Below are 18,345 nucleotides of genomic sequence, written 5' to 3' on the forward strand. Positions count from 1 at the left end.
TTAACATTCTTTGGTATTCATTAAATCTTTTAAAGCTGTTCGTACATTTGTTTTTTAATAATATATCAACAACTAACAAAGCATTTGTGTCTTTATGACTGACAATGAGAGTCTCTTGGGCACAGATTAATGCTTTCAGTTAAGGCTGATACAGTGCTTACAAAATATTGAATCTTTGAGCAAATATAGAAAAACATCACAACACAAACAGCACTCATAAATACATGGTCACACATCAGGCTATTAATAGCATTTTTTAATGCACTACATGTTAGCATAAAGACTCTCAATCTGAACTTTAAAGAATTTTGTGAGATCTGCCCGTTTGGCTTTCAGTGTTGGAGTGAGGAGACCGTTTTCTATAGTGAACAAGTCCGGATGGAGGTACAGGTCTTTTACCTTGAAAAGAGAACATAAAATATAGTAGATGTTTGATTAAATGAAAAGAAAACCACACAATGCATCAAAATCCAACGACTTATTTTTTTTAAAAATTATTTTGGTTTCACTTGTAAACAGTGCTTGATCTGTTCATATATCTTCAGTCTTGATAGATTACAAAAACATAGCTTTTTGCTTCACAAGACATTCATTGATCAGATGGAGTTGTGGATTATTGCAACGTTTTTATCAGTTGTTTGGACTGCTGACAGCACCCATTCACTGTCAAGGATCCATTTTCAACAGATTTTCATTTATTAATTTCAATTTTAGGGATGTAACGATTAACCGCGAGCCGGTTGAAAATCGATCAAATATGTGACGATTCAAATCGGTTGAGATGCCAAACAAATTGCGATTCAATTAGGTGTTGTTAGGAGTCTATATGAATGCATGTCTGAGGGGAACTTACTATCTTTATAAAAGTTTAGATGGTATTTTTTCTTTTAATCTTCCTCAGTATAATTCATGTTCATAAGTGTTTTGTTTAAAGCGGAAACCAAGGAAACACTTTAAGTGCCACCTGCTGGCAGAGAGTGAATCTGCGTCTCGTTGAGCTCGTCTGCTGTTTCTGTTTCATGCAGAGATTTTTATACATAGTTTCACAAAACTAAAGTCAAACCATTCTGCTTTTGCTTTTGAAATTCTACAATCTAATTTAGATTAAAAAATGTTCATGTTGCATCTATGCAGCATCTTTGTTTGGATCATGATTAAAATGCAGTGGTTGCATATATTTTTTAATGGAAAGTGCACAGACAAAGCCTTATTTTGTTTATATGAAGAGATTTGTTTTATTTGAGTTATTTATTTATTTGATTTGGGGCTTTTTTTTTAACTTTAGATTAGCATTACAATTTAGTTTTGTTATTTACATTTACAATATATTTAAATTTTGTCATTTAGCAGATGCTTTTATCCAAAGCGACTTACAAATGAGAAGAATAGAAGGGATCAAAACCAACAAAAGAGCAATAATATGCAAGTGCTATATTCATATATTATAATAATGTGATATTACAGTTTCACAAAGAAACATGCAGCATTTTGTCCAAGCAATAATAAAAGGACACGTTTAATTTATAATTTATCCTAAATCTGATTTTTGAGAATTGAATCGTGAAATCAAAATATTGAATCAAATTGAATCGTGAGTGAATTGTTACATCCCTATGCTAATAATAGCCTATTGGATCATAAAAGTGCTTACTTGTTCAAATGACTTCAGCCCTGCTTCACACCCCAGCTTGTTAAGGTCAGAGATGATTGCTTTCTTGATTTCCTACAAAATTGAGCAAAAATTAATAAGTAACTATATGAGTGAATTTTTCAGAAGGGTTGCATGCACGTATTTTCAAAGGTAAAGTATGTAAAAACAGCATACCTGGTTTTTACAAAGCTCCTCTTGTGAACCTTTCACTCCCAGTTTTTCTGCCAAACTTGGCAATACTTCAAGGTCTGGCACCACTATGGCCACCAAAGAGGACTGGACGCATTCAATTTAAAATATTAGGTTACATAATAATAAACTATTTAAAAATGTTATCAGAAATATAAAGGAATTCATATTAATTTCACCTGTAAACTGTCACCATGCACAAACACTTGGGCGACTGGAGCGCTCCGAATGTAAACGTTTTCAATCTTTTCTGGTGCAATGTATTCACCTTGAGCCAGTTTGAAGATGTTTTTCTTCCTGTCGATGATCTTCAGCACTCCACTCTGGTAAATTGAACACAATATATAACTTCCATAACTTTCTTCTTTTCATAGACGTTTCTTATGCTCACTAAGGCTGGTCAAAAATACCGTAAAAATGTGAAATATTATTAAAATTTAAACTAAATGTTTTCTATTTGGATATATTTTAAAATGTCATTTATTCTGTGATGGCGAAGTTGAAATTTCTGCAGCCATTACTCCAGTCTTCAGTCTCACATGATCCTTCAGAAATCAGTCTAATGATTTGGTGCTCATGAAACATTATCACACTTGAAAACAGTTGTGATGCTTAATATTTTGTGGAAACCATGAAATCTTATAGAAATATTTTTTTAAAACATTATGCATGCCTCTACTGTTACTTTTGATCAATTTAATGCATTTTTGCTGCATAAAAGTATTCATTTCTTTAAAAAAAAAAATCCTGCTGACCCAAACCAAACATTTGAATGGTGCATTTTGGGGAAAATATGGTCATGGGCTTGTTTCTTGGATTTTATTACCATAACATTATTTAAACAAAAGGAGATTAAGCCTCTTACTAATTTTGGAGCTAAATTTCATGTACCTATTGTATTCAGCTTTGAGTTTTGTGATTTTGGGTCCTTGGCTGACTGCCGATATCACAACAGAATAGGCTTATACATTTCCATCCTTCTAAGGTGCATTATTAAAGAAAGAGAATACAAAAAAATAAATTCAAATGTAAATTATTGTCATATTTCATTATACACAAGGGATCTCACAGGCAGCCATTTGCCGATATCTCCAGTGTGCAGCCATCCATCTTTGTCCAAAGCCTCTGCTGTCTTTTCTGGGTCATTGAGATATCCACGAAACACATTCTTCCCTTTGACACAAACCTAAAAATGAAACACAGAAGCTAAGAAATTTCAATAACATTCTGATACACAGTTTATAAAATGATGTTCCATACCTCTCCTTCACCGTTGGATGCAAAGTAATTCATTTCCTCCACATCAACAAGTTTGACAATATTACATGGAATAGGAACTCCAACATGGCCTGAAATCAACAGTATATAAAATAAGTAAGTGTTAAGTGTTGTTTCACACACACACACACACACACACACAAAAACATGATTTTCATATACAGGAACCCACCAGTATGCCAGTCTCCCGGTACGGTGAAAGAACAAGCCGCAGTGCACTCTGTCTGGCCATATGCCTCGAATATCTGGAAGCAGGCCAATGATAAAGGGGTCAGCACTGGGTCACTGTGACACCAGATCAATACACATACATACACACCCGGCTTTGACAGTGGGCATGTTTATAAAGTACAAAGTAAAGCACTCCTGCATCACATTGTCTTTTATAAGCCAAAACAGAAACTATATACAATATAGTTAATACATTTTGGTGTTATACTCCCATTTCTTCATCCCTTACCTGGCACCCGAGACTTGCCCGGAGAAAAGTGAGCACAGTTGGAGAAATGGGAGCAGCCCCCGTCACAATCACCCTCACTCGGCCCCCCAGAGATTCCTGCAGCAGACAATTCAAAACTTTTCCAGAACCATTCCTCACAGAAACAGCACTCTTCCCCAACAAATACAAAAACCCTCCCATCTGGTCTGTTGGGAATACCTGCACTTTGTGAAAGATAAGTTTGTCCCATATGCTGTCATTCCTGATAATGCCCTGCTTGACCTCTGCACATTTCTTCTCAATGGCAAAGTTTAGAAGCCATTTCTTAAATGGAGTATGGGCCCCGCTATGAACCTGGAAGGCAGCAGAAAGCAGACAACAATAAAAGGCTTATAGAGCTATTTATTTGTGCTCTTTGTGTAACTATATATTTAACAAACTCTTAAGTGATGGTGGGTAACATATCCCACATGTTTATTCTATGGATGTGAATATAACCTCTTTCATATAAGTCTGAATTTTGATTCTGTGACAAACGTTGACCTACGGAACATTTTGTTAATTGGTTGGTTTATTTTACTTCTGTTCTTTGTAACTCCACCCACTTATCCGAGTACCGCAAGGTAATCACACATGTGCTGATTCAGATAATTATAAATTATAACAAACAAGAAGTTATAATTAATTAATTTAGACAAACATATTCCCAGTTATTCCCAGGCACAACATAATCAAGCATCAGAACAACGCACCATAGTGGTGTCTTATCCTTGAATAAATCACTGTTTTTGAACAAATCGGTTGAATGAACAATTCAATGACTCACTTGTAAAGAAAAATACTATTTTCATTCCTAATTAACTATTAGGTTGAATAAATATAGTCAATGATAAGTCACTTGACGGTCATTTGTCACCCCACCTACTGGTCTAATGTAAGCTGCAGAAAGCGCCACTAAAACTTTTCCACAACTAATGCTACAAAACCCTAACAGACTGAAAGTGTTGCCATTCCGCATTCATTCTAGAGAGAACATTGCTTGTTGTATATAAACAAAATATAGATCTTTTTGTCTAAATCTTACCTTTATCATTACATACACACACTATTTAAAGAACGCATAGAGGCCCATCTATAAAAAATGACAACAAGCCATGTGAATCAGGGAACGGCCCCAAAAGTGACTGTGTGTAGCTTCATACCTTGTCGTAAACACGATTCAGAAGACGTGGAACCACTGGAAATACAGTAGGCTGCAAGGCTTTCATGTCGTCTGGTAGAAGTCTGATATCACCTTGGAAAAACCCGACTCTTCCCCCGACACTGTACAGCACTGTCTGATACACATGAAGAAGAACAAACAAGCATGGCTTCAGTGTTCTTCTTCTGTAAAAGAAATGTGATTTATAAAAGATTTGAGTACATGACACTGAAAATTTGAAAGGCCTTCAGCAATGTTTCATTAAAGATGATGGTGAGCATCGGATATGAAAAAGCGCCTTACCTGTACAACTCTTTCAAACATGTGCGCCAGAGGCAAAAACGAGATGGACACGTCGGATGGAATGGGCACAAAGACGCTCTGAAGAAACATCGGTTTGCCATCCAGCATTAAAAATCTATACACCCATAGAGACTTTGTAAAAATCATGTAGCCATCACACATACAGCACCTCAAACGTCTTAACCACGCCGGCTGCATCTGCAACCACATTTTCATGGGTCAGCATGGCTCCCTTTGGATCCCCTGAAGCACAGAATACCGAATTAAGGGTTCATAGAACACACCACAGTATTCACTTGAGGTGGAGCAGCATTGGCTTCACAAATAGAAGGGGGGGGGGGGGGGGTTAGGTCTTGAAGCAGAATAGAATAGATTACATCACACTTACCTGTGGTTCCACTGGTAAAACAAACAATACTTAGGTCTTCTGGTTTTGGTGGCTGAAAAAAATAAATTGATAAATACTATTTGCTAAAAAACATTCCAATTCATAATTAACCAATTACTCACAACAGGCCTCTGATGGTTGCTCTTTCCCAAGGCCTAAAAAATCACACAAATGTTCAGAGCCTTTAATTTTTTGTATTATTGTTTTATTATTTATTACTTATCAGATAACGCTGTCAGCATACCTCTACATCTTTCAGGGGCAGGACTTCCACACCACTTTTAGAGCCTCTATCAATCAATGCAGAATCATAGGGGTCCATGAGAATGATGGTTTTCAAAACAGGTGTGAGGTTTTTCTCACAGTTATCCAGCAGTGTTTCTGCCTTATCCTGCTTATCGCATATCACCGTAGATATCTTTGCTGCACAGATAAAAAAAAAAAGGTCCAATAAGATGTAGCACAAAATCACTTGTGATAAATAATACCTTAAATTAAATATGTTAAGGGTACAGGTTGTAGGACCTGCCACGAGAGGGCGCACTACCAAAACAATAGCAATCGCGTGTTGATGACGCTAAGAAGTAGCGTGGGATGATGGGATTTGTTGTCTTCTACCCAACCGCTGACAACCATCAATCAGACGGAAAGATTAATCATGGATTTAAAAAAAGTTTTATAAATGTTGTGCTTGATGTCATAATTTTCAAACGCGAGTTCAACGATTTGCGCGAGTAGATTACATACAAAGTCAATGCAAAGTCAATGCAAAGTCAATGCATAGACGCGATCAGACTATGGATCAGACGCGTCCTCGCGCGGGTCTAGAGATGGGATGCCCCGCGATTGGCGTGTATGCACCATAATACTAATCTTGTTGGTCATTATAATAGCATACGTTTTCTGTAAAGATACAAATCAAAACAACTCACCTGTCGAGAAAAAAAATAAGTTTACGTGAGCTGTCCTTGTCGACAGAACCAGCGGCAGACGGTAAACAGTAATTATGTTCCATAATTAAGTAACAAAATCCACCATAAAACGTGCAAGAAGAAGTAAATAAGGAACTGTTTGAAGCAAGCTAGTGGTTTGGACGCTAGCAGTACTTCCGCATTTGTCCACGACACTGTTGTCATGTGGTTTCTACGACAGTAAAGGCGGTAACAAAGGGTAACGTCATTGACAGGTGACTGCACTGCACCGTGTCACTGTTTAAAATGGGAATTTTCTCATGATTTACAAGTAGTTGAAAACATTAGAGATATTGCTATCGATCAGCTGGACAAAATATATAACACTAGCCTAATGGTTTTTGGATATTTTACTGCAAATATTTTACAAATTGTACCTTTAAATGAGGAAGTTACAGTATATGGCAAGCATAAAGGTGAATATATTACACTGCTTGGAGTCAGTATGATTTCCTTTCTTTAAAAGAAATTAATACTTTTATTCAATGAGGTTAATTTATTCAACAAGGCTGATTTAATCAAAAGTTAGATTAAAGATATTAATAGTGTTAAAATAATTCTAATTCAAACCAGTTCCGTTCTTTTAAACTTTATATTCATCAGATAATCCTGAAAAACAATAACAGTGCTGTTTTCAACAATGATGAATACACAACAAGTTTCTTGAGCACCTAATCACTATATTAGAATTATTTCTGAAGGATCTAGGGCTCTAGTTGCCAGGAATAAATTACACTTTAAAAGATATTTACAAAAAGATGAAAATATTAATTTCAAATTGTGATGATATTTCACAATATTACTGCATTTCCCATCAAATACATGCAACTTTGGTGAGCGTAAGAGACTCCTTTCAAAAACATTAAAATGTACTACCCACCCCAAACCTTTGAATGGATACTGCATGCAGCAATGAAATAGCAATATTCTAAATAATGATTAAATTATAAATGATAATTTGCAACTAGTGTCACCAAATGGAGCTCAAAATGGTTTCAGGTAGGTTTTCCCAAACATCCCCAACCTTCCATTAAACAGAAAGTCCCGCCCCAAACTCATCTTATTGGCTGAGGCAGAAGCTGACTTGTTGGATCATTGAAACAAACATGGCAATGTTTCAATACCTCTGCCCCACGGAGACTCAGTATTTTCACAAAATGAACCTAAGAATGGCTTACAGTAGTCTCAACATATTAAACTGCCAAAGGAGAAGTATTTCAAAATTTAAAAATGACACACTTTACCTTTAATGATAATATCAGTCATTAGTTAGAGAAATAGAAAAAGAGTTACAGGATTATGGGAAGGTAAGCAAAGCAGCTTGAACTCTGAAGGTAGAATAGCAAGGTCACTAAGGTCACTAAAACAATAAAGTCATCATCTTCTGAAGGATTATAAGTCAGCAGAGTTCAGCAGGTGTGATAAGTAAAGCTGCTCTGACCAACACCTCTAATGAAGCAAGCAAGCATGCAGGCTTAAGTACCTCTATTAATGATGAACACAAGAGCCTCAGGTCCCAAGGTGTCGTAAAGAGGCACTGCCACCATGGAATAGGTATAGCAGGCCAGTTCAGCGATAATCCACTGAAAAGAGAGAAGAGAGGTTAGTTTATGTATAGTACACTGGATCATCACAAGTGCAATAGGATATATTTAAATAGCCTTGTGTTATTGGGCATATATTTGCCACATATGTTTTGAATTGTTTAAAGCATAAATAACAATACATGTTATTATGTTTATCTCAAAACATGAAGAAAAAATTTTTAAAGCCTTAATATTTTCAGCCATTTTTATCATGTTTAAAGAATGTTTAGATATTTTTTGTAAGAAAATAAGACATATCAGAATCGATTTTGATTGACATTCAGACAGTATGTCACCTCTGGCCGGTTCTGGGCGAAGATGCCAATAAATGATTCTTGCGATGGCTTCTGGCCGCGATGGATAAGTCCGGACCCCAAGAATTCAGCTCTGTCTGAAACCTGAGACAATCAGAGGCAAGCATTGAAACAAAGACCTCAGCTGTCCTCATTTTTGAGTTCAAAATGATGTTTGTGGTTGGCCCAAATACCTGTTTGTATTTAAGCCATTGATAAGGTTGCCGCTTCTTTCTGTATCCCAAGCATGGTCCATTTCCTGCATGATACAGATCAAATATCTCACAGACTAATCATGGGTTACTAAAGATTAGATGCACCAGAGATGTGAACTAACACAGCTAGCATGAAAATAGGACTTAATTTCATTGCAAAAGAATGTCAGCATTTCGTGTTGATGTAAAATTTTGACCTTGTGACCTCTCACCTGAGACGCGTAGTCCTCTTTGAAATACGTCATATAGAGTTTGGGCATCCTCATATAAGTACGAGATCAAGTTGTCATCTTTCAGGAGTGTTGTTTTTCTAGCGCCACCCTGTAAATAAATATTTATAAGTAATATTAAACCACTGAAGTACTAATATACATTTAGAACCATATAAAATTATGCACAAGAACCACATGAAGACAAATTATTGATTTATAACATAATAAACTATACTGGGTACAGCTGACAAAAGATCACACTAACTGCTACGCCCACAGTCTGTTGGTTGAGGTCTGTGGGTGGATGCAGTGGTTTAGGCCGGGTGTTGAGATGGACCAGAGCTACAGCGGCAAGACTAAACAGAAACACCAGTCCCGAAGTGGAAAGCGGGGTAAACAGGAAATCGAACAAAAATTCCATAATGCACAGGATCTGCCGAAGTTGCTGAAAAAAAGAAAAAATAAACAATTGAAATTATTTTTAATAACATGAAGGGTCAGTTTCATGCATAACATAGTATTTTATATTTACATTTATGTGGTCATATCTATATAAGTAAATAAACAGGAAGTTCAAGGTCCCTGTAATTAGTGCTGTTTTGACACTGCACTGATTAGAAGGTATTGATGGACACATATACCTTTGGGGGTGAAGGTTAGAGTGCATAAGTTCGTTCAAAGGTTGAAGAGCACAGTACAGTCCAATTTAGAAAAATATAATATGCCTCACAATTATGCTTTTTTTTCAGTGAAACTCCTTCTTAACATTCTCCTGTCTTCCCGGTGTTATCCTTCAACACCTGTTTATGCTATTCTATTGGATTTGATTACATTATCTATTTATGGAGGCCGATGTCGTCTAGCAAAGGTGATAAAACCCTTTTCAGCCTCCAGAGCATCCACTAACCTTTCTAATAAGTAGTAAGAAATGTTATTTTATCATTTTATAATTCCTTACATAATAATATTAAATAAATATTATACAGTATAATACATTTTATGTATTTGAGGATAGCCTATTTTATTTATTGATCCGAACACCTCATTGTTAAAAACATCTGACTCAAGTCACAATGAAAAGATAATTCTCATAAAGGATATATGAATTCAACTTCCTTTATGGACACAAGGCCTATTTGTATGCAAAACACAGTCCATGCTGTTTTTGTTTTAAACATGCATAGCAATAAATGCACATTTATTTCAGCAGACAAAAATCCTAATTTAACTGCTTAGCGTTATGCCTAATGTTATGTTTTATATGTATTGGTATATGGATATGAAATTAAACAAATAAAGATTTTTAGAAGCAAGTACCTGGATAACCTGCAGGAGTCCGGTTTGTCTGTCAGGTGATGGAACTGGAAGACAAAAAGTCCTGTGAGACAGTCCTTTTTACAGGTTTGCTGAAGCTACAAGAAGACTGAGAAGGAAGACATGGTCTCAGGACCAATAAAACAAGCACATAAGTGACCTTTGAACCAATTTCTGCTATCTGTTCCCTGATAATACAAATGACTGAACATAATCAGAATCATGGCTATACAGCTAAATCCTGTAAAGTAAATGTGTGTTGCACAAGATTCACAAGTCTGTGCTTTAATGACTGCATGCTAAAACATACAACTGTGAAACTATACAGTGCTAGTATGAAATGTGGACTATGACATTTACCTTTGCTGGTCAGTGTGACATTAAATTGCAGGACTGAAAAGTTGCTCCCACTCAAATACTTGGGTTTTCATCATGTTTACTCATTACTCTGGTGGTTTGCAGTGACATTTTGCTGATTCAACCCATCATTTACAGCTTCTCAGCTTAAAGTGACTATAAGGGAGGCCATTGGGACCCTAAAACCCTTGTTAGCGCGAGAACAGCATTAGGCTACTCATGTCACACCTCAGTTAAGCATGACACAACATGATCTTACGAACACACACTGTTTTCTAACCTCACTTGTCTCAGCATCATTACCACAGCAGTTTAGGAAGGACGTCCCAGCTGAACTTTGACATTTGACTGTGATGACAGATAAGATGTGTGCACCTTTGGATTTTGTAATCTGTTCTGATAATAGACAATGAAATTCAACGGATGAGAGCCGTCAAGGCCTCTGTGGATTGGAATCTTGCTGTTTGAAGTCAGAGTTGGTCAATTTAGGTCAAAGTTGAAGTGATTCATACACACAAAAAGGAAAATATACAGATCTACATACAAAACCTCTCTCCACCTTCCATATTTAGTATGCAACCTCTTACTTACAGGATGTGAACACATGTACAACATTTAGATGATAGGTCAGTAGTGCATCCTGGTCTTTAATCTCATTTGCTCATCATAATAAAATAAAAACTATGTGTTTTCATGTTAAAATTGTGTGTGTATGTGTGTGTGTGTGTGTGTGTGTGTGTATATACAGTGTATAGCAAGAATCTTACATGCTATTGAAAATTGGCTGAGAACGTGCAAAACGTGCACTACAGAAGCTAAGTACTTTTATTTCAGAGAAACCCCTTGATCAGAATTAATTTCCCCAGGGAAGGTAAGAGTCTATTTAAATCCCCCTGTATGTCTGAAAGCCGATCAATGTGAGTGAGTTTTATGCAGGTAGGATGTCAGGATTAGATTTAGACATAAGTGGAGCCACACGGTGGTGGGTTATTTTTGTTTCTTTATCAGCACTTACAGGCTCTGTTATTTGCAACAAAGCAACCCAGTATAAGATTACGGTTGGCCTCCAAGCTCCTCGGAACATTTCCTACCCTTTCAGTTTGCTTAGGTTGGGGTCTGCAATACAGATTGCCATAGACAAGATCAACGCAAATCCATCTCTGAATGGAAATTTCATCTTTGACTTCGTATACATGGAAACAGAGTGTAACGCAAAACTTTCACTTCAGGGATTCATCAATCAAGTAATGAACCAAAATGTGTCAGCGCTATTTGGTCCACCCTGTCCTGAGGAGGCTGAAGTAAGTGTTTTGTTTTGACATTTTATATTCAATTATAGTAAATTATTATTATTATTATTATTATTAAGTTTTTAATCTGAGTAAGGATTATGGGGAAAGGATGGCTTATCAAGACTTACTTTTTTATAACAATGCTTCAACAGTGTTTACAAATTTAGTATTTTCATAGTATTTTCATAAATCGTTGAATATACTCATACACAGAAGTATCTTAGATAACCATCACAATATTTCATGCTTATATTAATATAAATATTGTATTAATTAAGATTCATATGAAATATATCAATATGAAATATTTTACCAGATGTTTTATAATTGCTTAAAACAGCCAACATTCTTTTCAAATAGTCAATTCCTTGAAAATCTGCACACTGCACATGTAAATAACTACATAAAATCTAAAATATATACACATTTTGAATAGATTAATAGTTTTTGCTTATGTCCTTCAGGTCACAGGGCTCATAGCATCCACATGGAACATTCCCATGTTCGGCTTTGTTGGCCAGACACCAAAAATGGATAACATTCTGGTGTATGACACCTTTATTAAAATTGTACCTCCACTTAAAAGGGTTGGAGAAATCCTGCTTAAAACACTGGAATTCTTTGGATGGAAGTATGTTGGTATGATCGGAGGTGGTGCAGATAGGAACACATGGGACAGTGTTGATGCTTTTTGGAAGTCTGTGGAACAGCAACTCAGGGCCGAAGTAACAGTGACAGCTGGCATCAAGTTTGATACCAGTGACCCAGAACTGGCACAGAGAAACTTGCAGATCATCTCTAAAGTTGCAAGAGGTGAGCCAATAAGTAGTACTTATCTTTCAGGTCTTACAATATCTGGTTGGAATTTACACCTCAGTGAGTAAAACGTGTAAAACCTTATGCCCTCATGGCCTGATCCTCTTGAATCTGTTAATTGGCATAAGATGAGTGAACTTAATCTGCATTTTAACTGTTATGATATTAAAGTCCCTGATAAATGTGCATTGTCAAGCCCTATTCTCTATAGTGCAGGATATGTTGGGTAGTCATTGGATAGCAAATAGGACCTGAAATATCTTGCATGATAACAATGTACAGCTTCTGCATACTATATGCGGAACATGTAAATCTTAAACTTAAATATTGTTTCTATGAGATTATAAAATGCCAGTGTTATTCTGTTCATTCTAGTGGTTGTTGTGCTCGCTAATGCTGAAGACACCACATCTCTTATGATAGAAGCGCAGAAACAAGGCCTAATGAATGGAGAGTATATTTTCCTTCTGGTTCAGCAGTTTGAGGTCAGTGGCAGAGTGGTGAGTAACTGAATAGCATATAATGCTTAAATTATGAAATAAATATTTATTTTTTAAAGGTTTAAAATAAAATAAATGAAAAAAAGGATAAATGCTAAATATAATTACAATGCACTGTTGTATTTTATATGTCTAGTTAGCAATACATGCCTTTTGGGTGTATTCTTTTTGTAAACAAAAGAAAAAAAGGTCATATGTGTAAGTATTTGAACTGAATCAGATTACTATTGTGTGAATTCTTATTTACCTAAACAGATACCTACTCTCACCTTTTCCCTCATCAGGACAACCTGTGGAAGACTGTTGGTGAAGCAAATAAAACAACAGTCCTGGAGGCTTTTGACATGGTTTTTGTACTTGCTCAGAAATCTTATGAAGGGTATGACTACTATGATTTCTTTGAACAGACTTATGAGAGATTAAAAGGGGCACCTTTTTACAGCAACCTGTCTTCAGAAAAAGAGGTGAGAATATTTTATGAAAAACTTGTGACCCTTAATCTGATCAACTTTTAATACATTTAATATTATCTATTTGATGTTTTAGGTCAGCTCCTACGCTGCCTATTTACATGACGCTGTTCTACTTTATGCCATGGGCCTTAAAGAAGCCTTTAAAAATGGTAAAGACATCAGTCATGGACGAGAGATTCTCCAGATGCTCAGGGACAGGGCCAATATTAGGTTTTATGGTAATTTTGTCTTACATACATGTTTGTATTTTTCCTGTTGACTGCAAATAACCAAACTGTTTGTTTGTGTCGTTTTTTCAACAGGGGCTTCAGGTCTGGTTCACTTTGATGAATATGGAGAGAGGAAGCTTGACTATTCAGTATACGACCTACAACAAACAGAAACTGTCACAAAATTTGTGTCTGTTTTGGACTTTGACAGCAATTCGAAAATGATAACGTAAGACCAAAATATTGTATATGTTAGCATTACTGATATTCAGCGCTGAAAATCATTACTGATATTCAAAGCTGAAACTCTGACTCATACTATATCAAAAATACCTGTTTTGCAGACCCACATCAAGGTTTTCTAACATTGTTTGGCAAAATGGAAAACCCCCACTAGATAATCCGCCCTGTGGTTTTAATAATGAGCTCTGTGAATGGTTAGACAATGGTAAATGGACATTAATAAAAGCTAGATTTTGCTAGATTTCTATGCACATAAGTACAATCTTCTTTTTATGTATTTGAAATGACATCACGTGCTGTCACTTGATTCCAGAGATATCTCTGCTGGTTCTGCTGGTGGCTATGCCTGTGTTAGGAATGGCAGCAGTGGCTTTGATCACTTTGTTGACTCTACAGAAGACCCGTCTACAGTCTCGCCTGGATGAGTCCAGCTGGTGGCTTATCAACTACAGCGACATAACTATCCTCAGAGAGCCCAAAGTAAGATGAACTTGTCATTTCAATTTAGTTTATGTTTTCATTTACTGTATTTATTCTTTCATCTCTTTTTTGCTTAAAGGGTTAGTTCACCTGAGAATGAAAATTTGTCCATCTTCTACTCACCCTCGATGCGTCCTAGGTGTATGTGACTTTCTTCTTTCAGAATAATGCAATCGTAGTTAAATAAAAAATTGTCATTGCTCTTCCAAGCCTTTCAATTGGGGTAAGCGGGTGTTTGTTGTCAACAGTTCAGAAGACGTGAAATGAAGTGCGTGCATCTGTAATAAAACGTCTTTCACATGGCTCCGGAGGGTGATTTAAGGCCCCCTGTAGTGAATACATGCGTTTTTGTAAGATAAACATCCAGATTTCAAATGTTATAAACACTCAGCGAGATGTCGTAGTACGTCAGTGCTGCGTGGTTAGTGACGAGTGCGGAGACAGAACAAAACAAAACACTGTTCATGAATTAGAAGCACAAAATGAGGATTTGTAAAGAAAAACGTTGGAGGATTTCGAAATAAGCCAAGAGGAGACTGGTTTTCCTTTCCCTTCGACATTTCCCAGAGACGTGCACGCAATGCATACATCTTCCATCTTCAGCATGCACGTCTTCCACGTTTAATACATTTGAAATCTGGATATTTATCTTACAAAAACACATGGATTCGCTAGAGGGCACCTTTATTCACCCCCCGGAGCCGTATGAGCGACTTTTTATTACAGATGCGCCCACTTTATTTCACGTCTTCTGAACTGTTGACAATAAACACCCGCTTACCCCAATTGAAAGGCTTAGAAGAGCAAGGGCAATTTTTTATATATATCTCTGATTGGATTATTCTAAAAGAAGAAAGTCACATACACCTAGGACACTTCGAGGGTGAGTAGAAGATGGACAAATTTAAATTATCGGTTGAAATAACCCTTTAACAATAATAGTCTAATACTGCACCAAACCAACTAGCAGTACCATCAATGTAGATGTCAAATCTGAATGTAGCGTAAACCAACCTCAACCAGCCTTCTGGTCTAAACAGCTCAGGTAAAAAGTAAAAAGTGCCAAAAATGCCTTTAAAAAAACTACTCGCACATGCAATCAAACTTTACAGCACATATGCTATGCAAATTCCATCATATTGTAATGACATTAATGCATAAAAAAGAGTATTATTGTGGGTTTTACAGGGAACACAAACACTGTCTGTAAGCACAACACCAAGTAAATGTGGTAGTGGTGGGTCTCAGTCCATGCTCTCCACCAACAGCTGTAGTACTAAAGATGCCATCTACACTACTATTGGTCTCTATCAGGTAAAAATTCTGAATCACCTGTTAGGAAGTGATGTATTACATGTTTCACCCAAATATTTCAACTAACACACTCTCTTTGCTCATGGGACAGGGAAATGAGGTTGGCGTAAAGTATTTGAAAAATCAGATACTTACTGATGTCAAGAAACCATCGATCATTGCAGAGTTCAATATGGTAAATTCCTGATATTTTTAGAGATTTGGTTTTACCTCTGCAAGTCACAAGCCAATACTTTGCTAATACTCTAATTCTTGTGCTTATCCTTGCCGTAGCTGAAAGAAATGAAACACGAGAACCTAGTACAGTTCTTCGGTGTGTGTATCGAGCCTCCAAATGTCTGTATTGTCATGCAGTACTGCAAGAAAGGAAGCTTGAAGGTGGGTGTAGTAAACTGTAAAAAAAAAAATCTCAACGTTATAAATTGGCATTTGGGCAGTCGTGGAGTTGGATCTGTAACCCAAAGGTCACAGGTTTGAGTCTCGGTGCTGGCAAGGATTGTAGGTGGGGGGAGTGTATGATCAGTGCTCTCCTCCACATTCAATATCACGACTGAGGTGAGACCCTTGTGCAAGGCACAGAACCCCCAACTGTTCCCCTGGTGGCGCAGCAAAAATGGCTGCCCACTGCCCCGGGTGTGTGTTCACGGTGTGTGCGTTCACTACACTACTCACTGCTGTGTGTGTGTGCACGCACTTGGATGGGTTCAATGCAGACCATGAATTCCGAGTATGGGACATCATACTTGTCACTTTCACTAAATACAACAAAGATAATTGGAGTATTAAATTACTATTTTACTTTTATAAATGTTAAATTTAATTAAATTTGTTACTTTCCATTTCTTTGTCTCTTTTTTTGTGAAATTTACTAAGTGAAAACTGTTTTGACACCAATTTTTTTCAGTGATAGTGTTTCAATTGAATTATTTCAATTTAAAACATAAAATAAAATACAGCAATCTAATACTAATTATTTTAGTAGAATAAAAAAAATACATTCCAACAGGTATAATTCAATTCCTGAACAAATTACTGTTATGAGATTCCACTTTTTAATAAATGAAGCGAATACAGCTCACAACTAACGGTGAAACTGTGAGACCAGTTACTGACTGGTTTTTCATATTGTATAGTTTAAGATGCATTTTATGTTACCACATTTTTAGTTTAGTATTGTTGTCTGACATAAAGAGAAAGCCAACTGTTGTACTGCATTCATGCTGCCTCTAAAAGACTGTGAAAACCTGTATGAACATATTAAACATATTCATTACTGAAATTATTTCAACATATATGTCTACATCATCAGACTCTCAGTATATTTGTTATTCTGCTTTCAAAACATCAGGATGTTCTCAGAAATAGCGAAATTGAACTGGACTGGATGTTCAAATTGTCTTTTGCCTATGACATTGTTAATGTGAGTATGTTGTTTTAATGTAATATCCTTTAGTTTAGTGTATCATATTATCTTGATTTCTAGTTTGCATATATATTTGGAAAATCTTGATTTGGAAGAAGACCTTTTATTGTGTGGTATGTTATTTGTTATTTTGGTGTGACAGGGCATGGAGTACATACATAAGAGCAGTCTGAAGTCTCATGGAAATCTGAAGCCCAGTGTGTGTTTGGTTGACAGCAGGCTGCAGATCAAACTCTCTGGCTTTGGGCTGTGGGAGTTCAAACATGGTACCAGACACAAACGGATCCCACTGGAGAATCCAAATTATGAAGAGATGCACTATACTGCTCCTGAGTTTTTGAGAGAGGTGTACTACCCTTTCAATGGGACCCAGAAAGGTGACGTCTTTAGCTTTGCCATAATCATGCGAGAGCTGATGTACAGTACAGAGGTGGGTCCTTATCATGATGTTCATCTGGAACCAAAAGGTAATGTCTCTGTTGGATTTCTTAACATATATCAGTCTTGGCAACCAATTTTCCATTTTGATTAACCAATTGGATTAAGTTTGGCCTCTAAAAATGTGTGTGTTTTCTATTTGTCATTCATTAGAGATTATCAAGCTGTTAAGAACCCCCTTGAGCGATGAGCCCCTTAGACCAACCTTGTCTCCTGACATCTGTGATGAACGTCTCATCCCTTTACTAAAAGCCTGCTGGAGTGAGAACCCAGACCACAGACCCCCATTCACCAGTGTCAGGAGACAACTGCGTCAGGCATGTCCTGAAAGGTGCATGTTTTATGTAGCTGTCCAATGATTTTGACACTCCTTAAGATATTCTTTTTTTTGTTGTTTTGTTTTTATACTCTGGGCTGTTTTATCAATTTCCCAGCCATGCCAACATCCTGGACAACATGGTGAGCAAACTGGAGAAATATGCCAATCATCTGGAAGAAGTCGTGGAGGAGAGAACCAATCAGCTCACAGCAGAAAAGAGCAGAGCTGATAAGCTTCTATCTAGCATGTTGCCAAAGTAAACAAACCTTTATAGTATTATTGAGACGATGACATTTTGTAAATGTATTTTTCATAACTCTTTTATAAGATAGCAAAAAATTGCATTCAAATCAGTTACATACTAGATGCTAATATAGTTTAAATGGGTTGTTGACATGAAATACTTTTTAAAATCTAAATGTATTTAACGTTTTAAAAACA

At 36.5% G+C, this 18,345-nt stretch overlaps 2 protein-coding genes across 6 annotated transcripts in view; one reads left to right on the forward strand and one right to left on the reverse strand.

The window, feature by feature from the left end:
• Positions 1 to 192: 192 nt before the first annotated feature.
• On the reverse strand, positions 193 to 10,193 carry LOC132121591 (long-chain-fatty-acid--CoA ligase 5-like). The gene is made up of 21 exons (XM_059531147.1): positions 10,044 to 10,193; positions 8,992 to 9,159; positions 8,727 to 8,835; positions 8,494 to 8,558; positions 8,303 to 8,404; positions 7,904 to 8,003; positions 5,694 to 5,872; positions 5,572 to 5,604; positions 5,450 to 5,501; positions 5,231 to 5,304; positions 5,062 to 5,139; positions 4,760 to 4,894; positions 3,777 to 3,911; positions 3,579 to 3,674; positions 3,291 to 3,363; positions 3,101 to 3,189; positions 2,910 to 3,026; positions 2,020 to 2,163; positions 1,826 to 1,927; positions 1,652 to 1,723; positions 193 to 399 (listed from the first exon to the last, which is right to left on the reverse strand). Exons 2-21 carry the CDS (start codon positions 9,145 to 9,147, stop codon positions 265 to 267), a joined length of 2,046 nt encoding a protein of 681 aa, XP_059387130.1. The 5' UTR covers positions 9,148 to 9,159; positions 10,044 to 10,193; the 3' UTR covers positions 193 to 264.
• Positions 10,194 to 12,159: 1,966 nt separating this feature from the next.
• Positions 12,160 to 18,345, forward strand: part of LOC132121596 (guanylate cyclase 2G-like) — an 8,201-nt gene continuing 2,015 nt past the window's right edge. The window contains exons 1-14 of one of the 5 annotated variants that reach the window (XM_059531162.1): positions 12,160 to 12,502; positions 12,881 to 13,005; positions 13,290 to 13,469; positions 13,552 to 13,696; positions 13,781 to 13,916; positions 14,032 to 14,135; positions 14,244 to 14,410; positions 15,599 to 15,724; positions 15,816 to 15,899; positions 15,998 to 16,102; positions 17,073 to 17,144; positions 17,290 to 17,614; positions 17,739 to 17,916; positions 18,020 to 18,160. In XM_059531162.1, the coding sequence (XP_059387145.1) occupies positions 12,190 to 12,502; positions 12,881 to 13,005; positions 13,290 to 13,469; positions 13,552 to 13,696; positions 13,781 to 13,916; positions 14,032 to 14,135; positions 14,244 to 14,410; positions 15,599 to 15,724; positions 15,816 to 15,899; positions 15,998 to 16,102; positions 17,073 to 17,144; positions 17,290 to 17,614; positions 17,739 to 17,916; positions 18,020 to 18,160 (2,201 nt within the window). In that variant the 5' untranslated portion in view covers positions 12,160 to 12,189. Of the gene's footprint in view, positions 12,503 to 12,696; positions 12,782 to 12,816; positions 13,006 to 13,289; positions 13,470 to 13,551; positions 13,697 to 13,780; positions 13,917 to 14,031; positions 14,136 to 14,243; positions 14,411 to 15,598; positions 15,725 to 15,815; positions 15,900 to 15,997; positions 16,103 to 17,072; positions 17,145 to 17,289; positions 17,615 to 17,738; positions 17,917 to 18,019; positions 18,161 to 18,345 lie in introns of those variants that run through there. The other 4 variants (XM_059531163.1, XM_059531165.1, XM_059531164.1 and 1 more) reach the window with 4 other exon arrangements.

Source organism: Carassius carassius, chromosome 39, assembly GCF_963082965.1.
Source record: "Carassius carassius chromosome 39, fCarCar2.1, whole genome shotgun sequence".
NCBI lineage: Eukaryota > Metazoa > Chordata > Actinopteri > Cypriniformes > Cyprinidae > Carassius > Carassius carassius.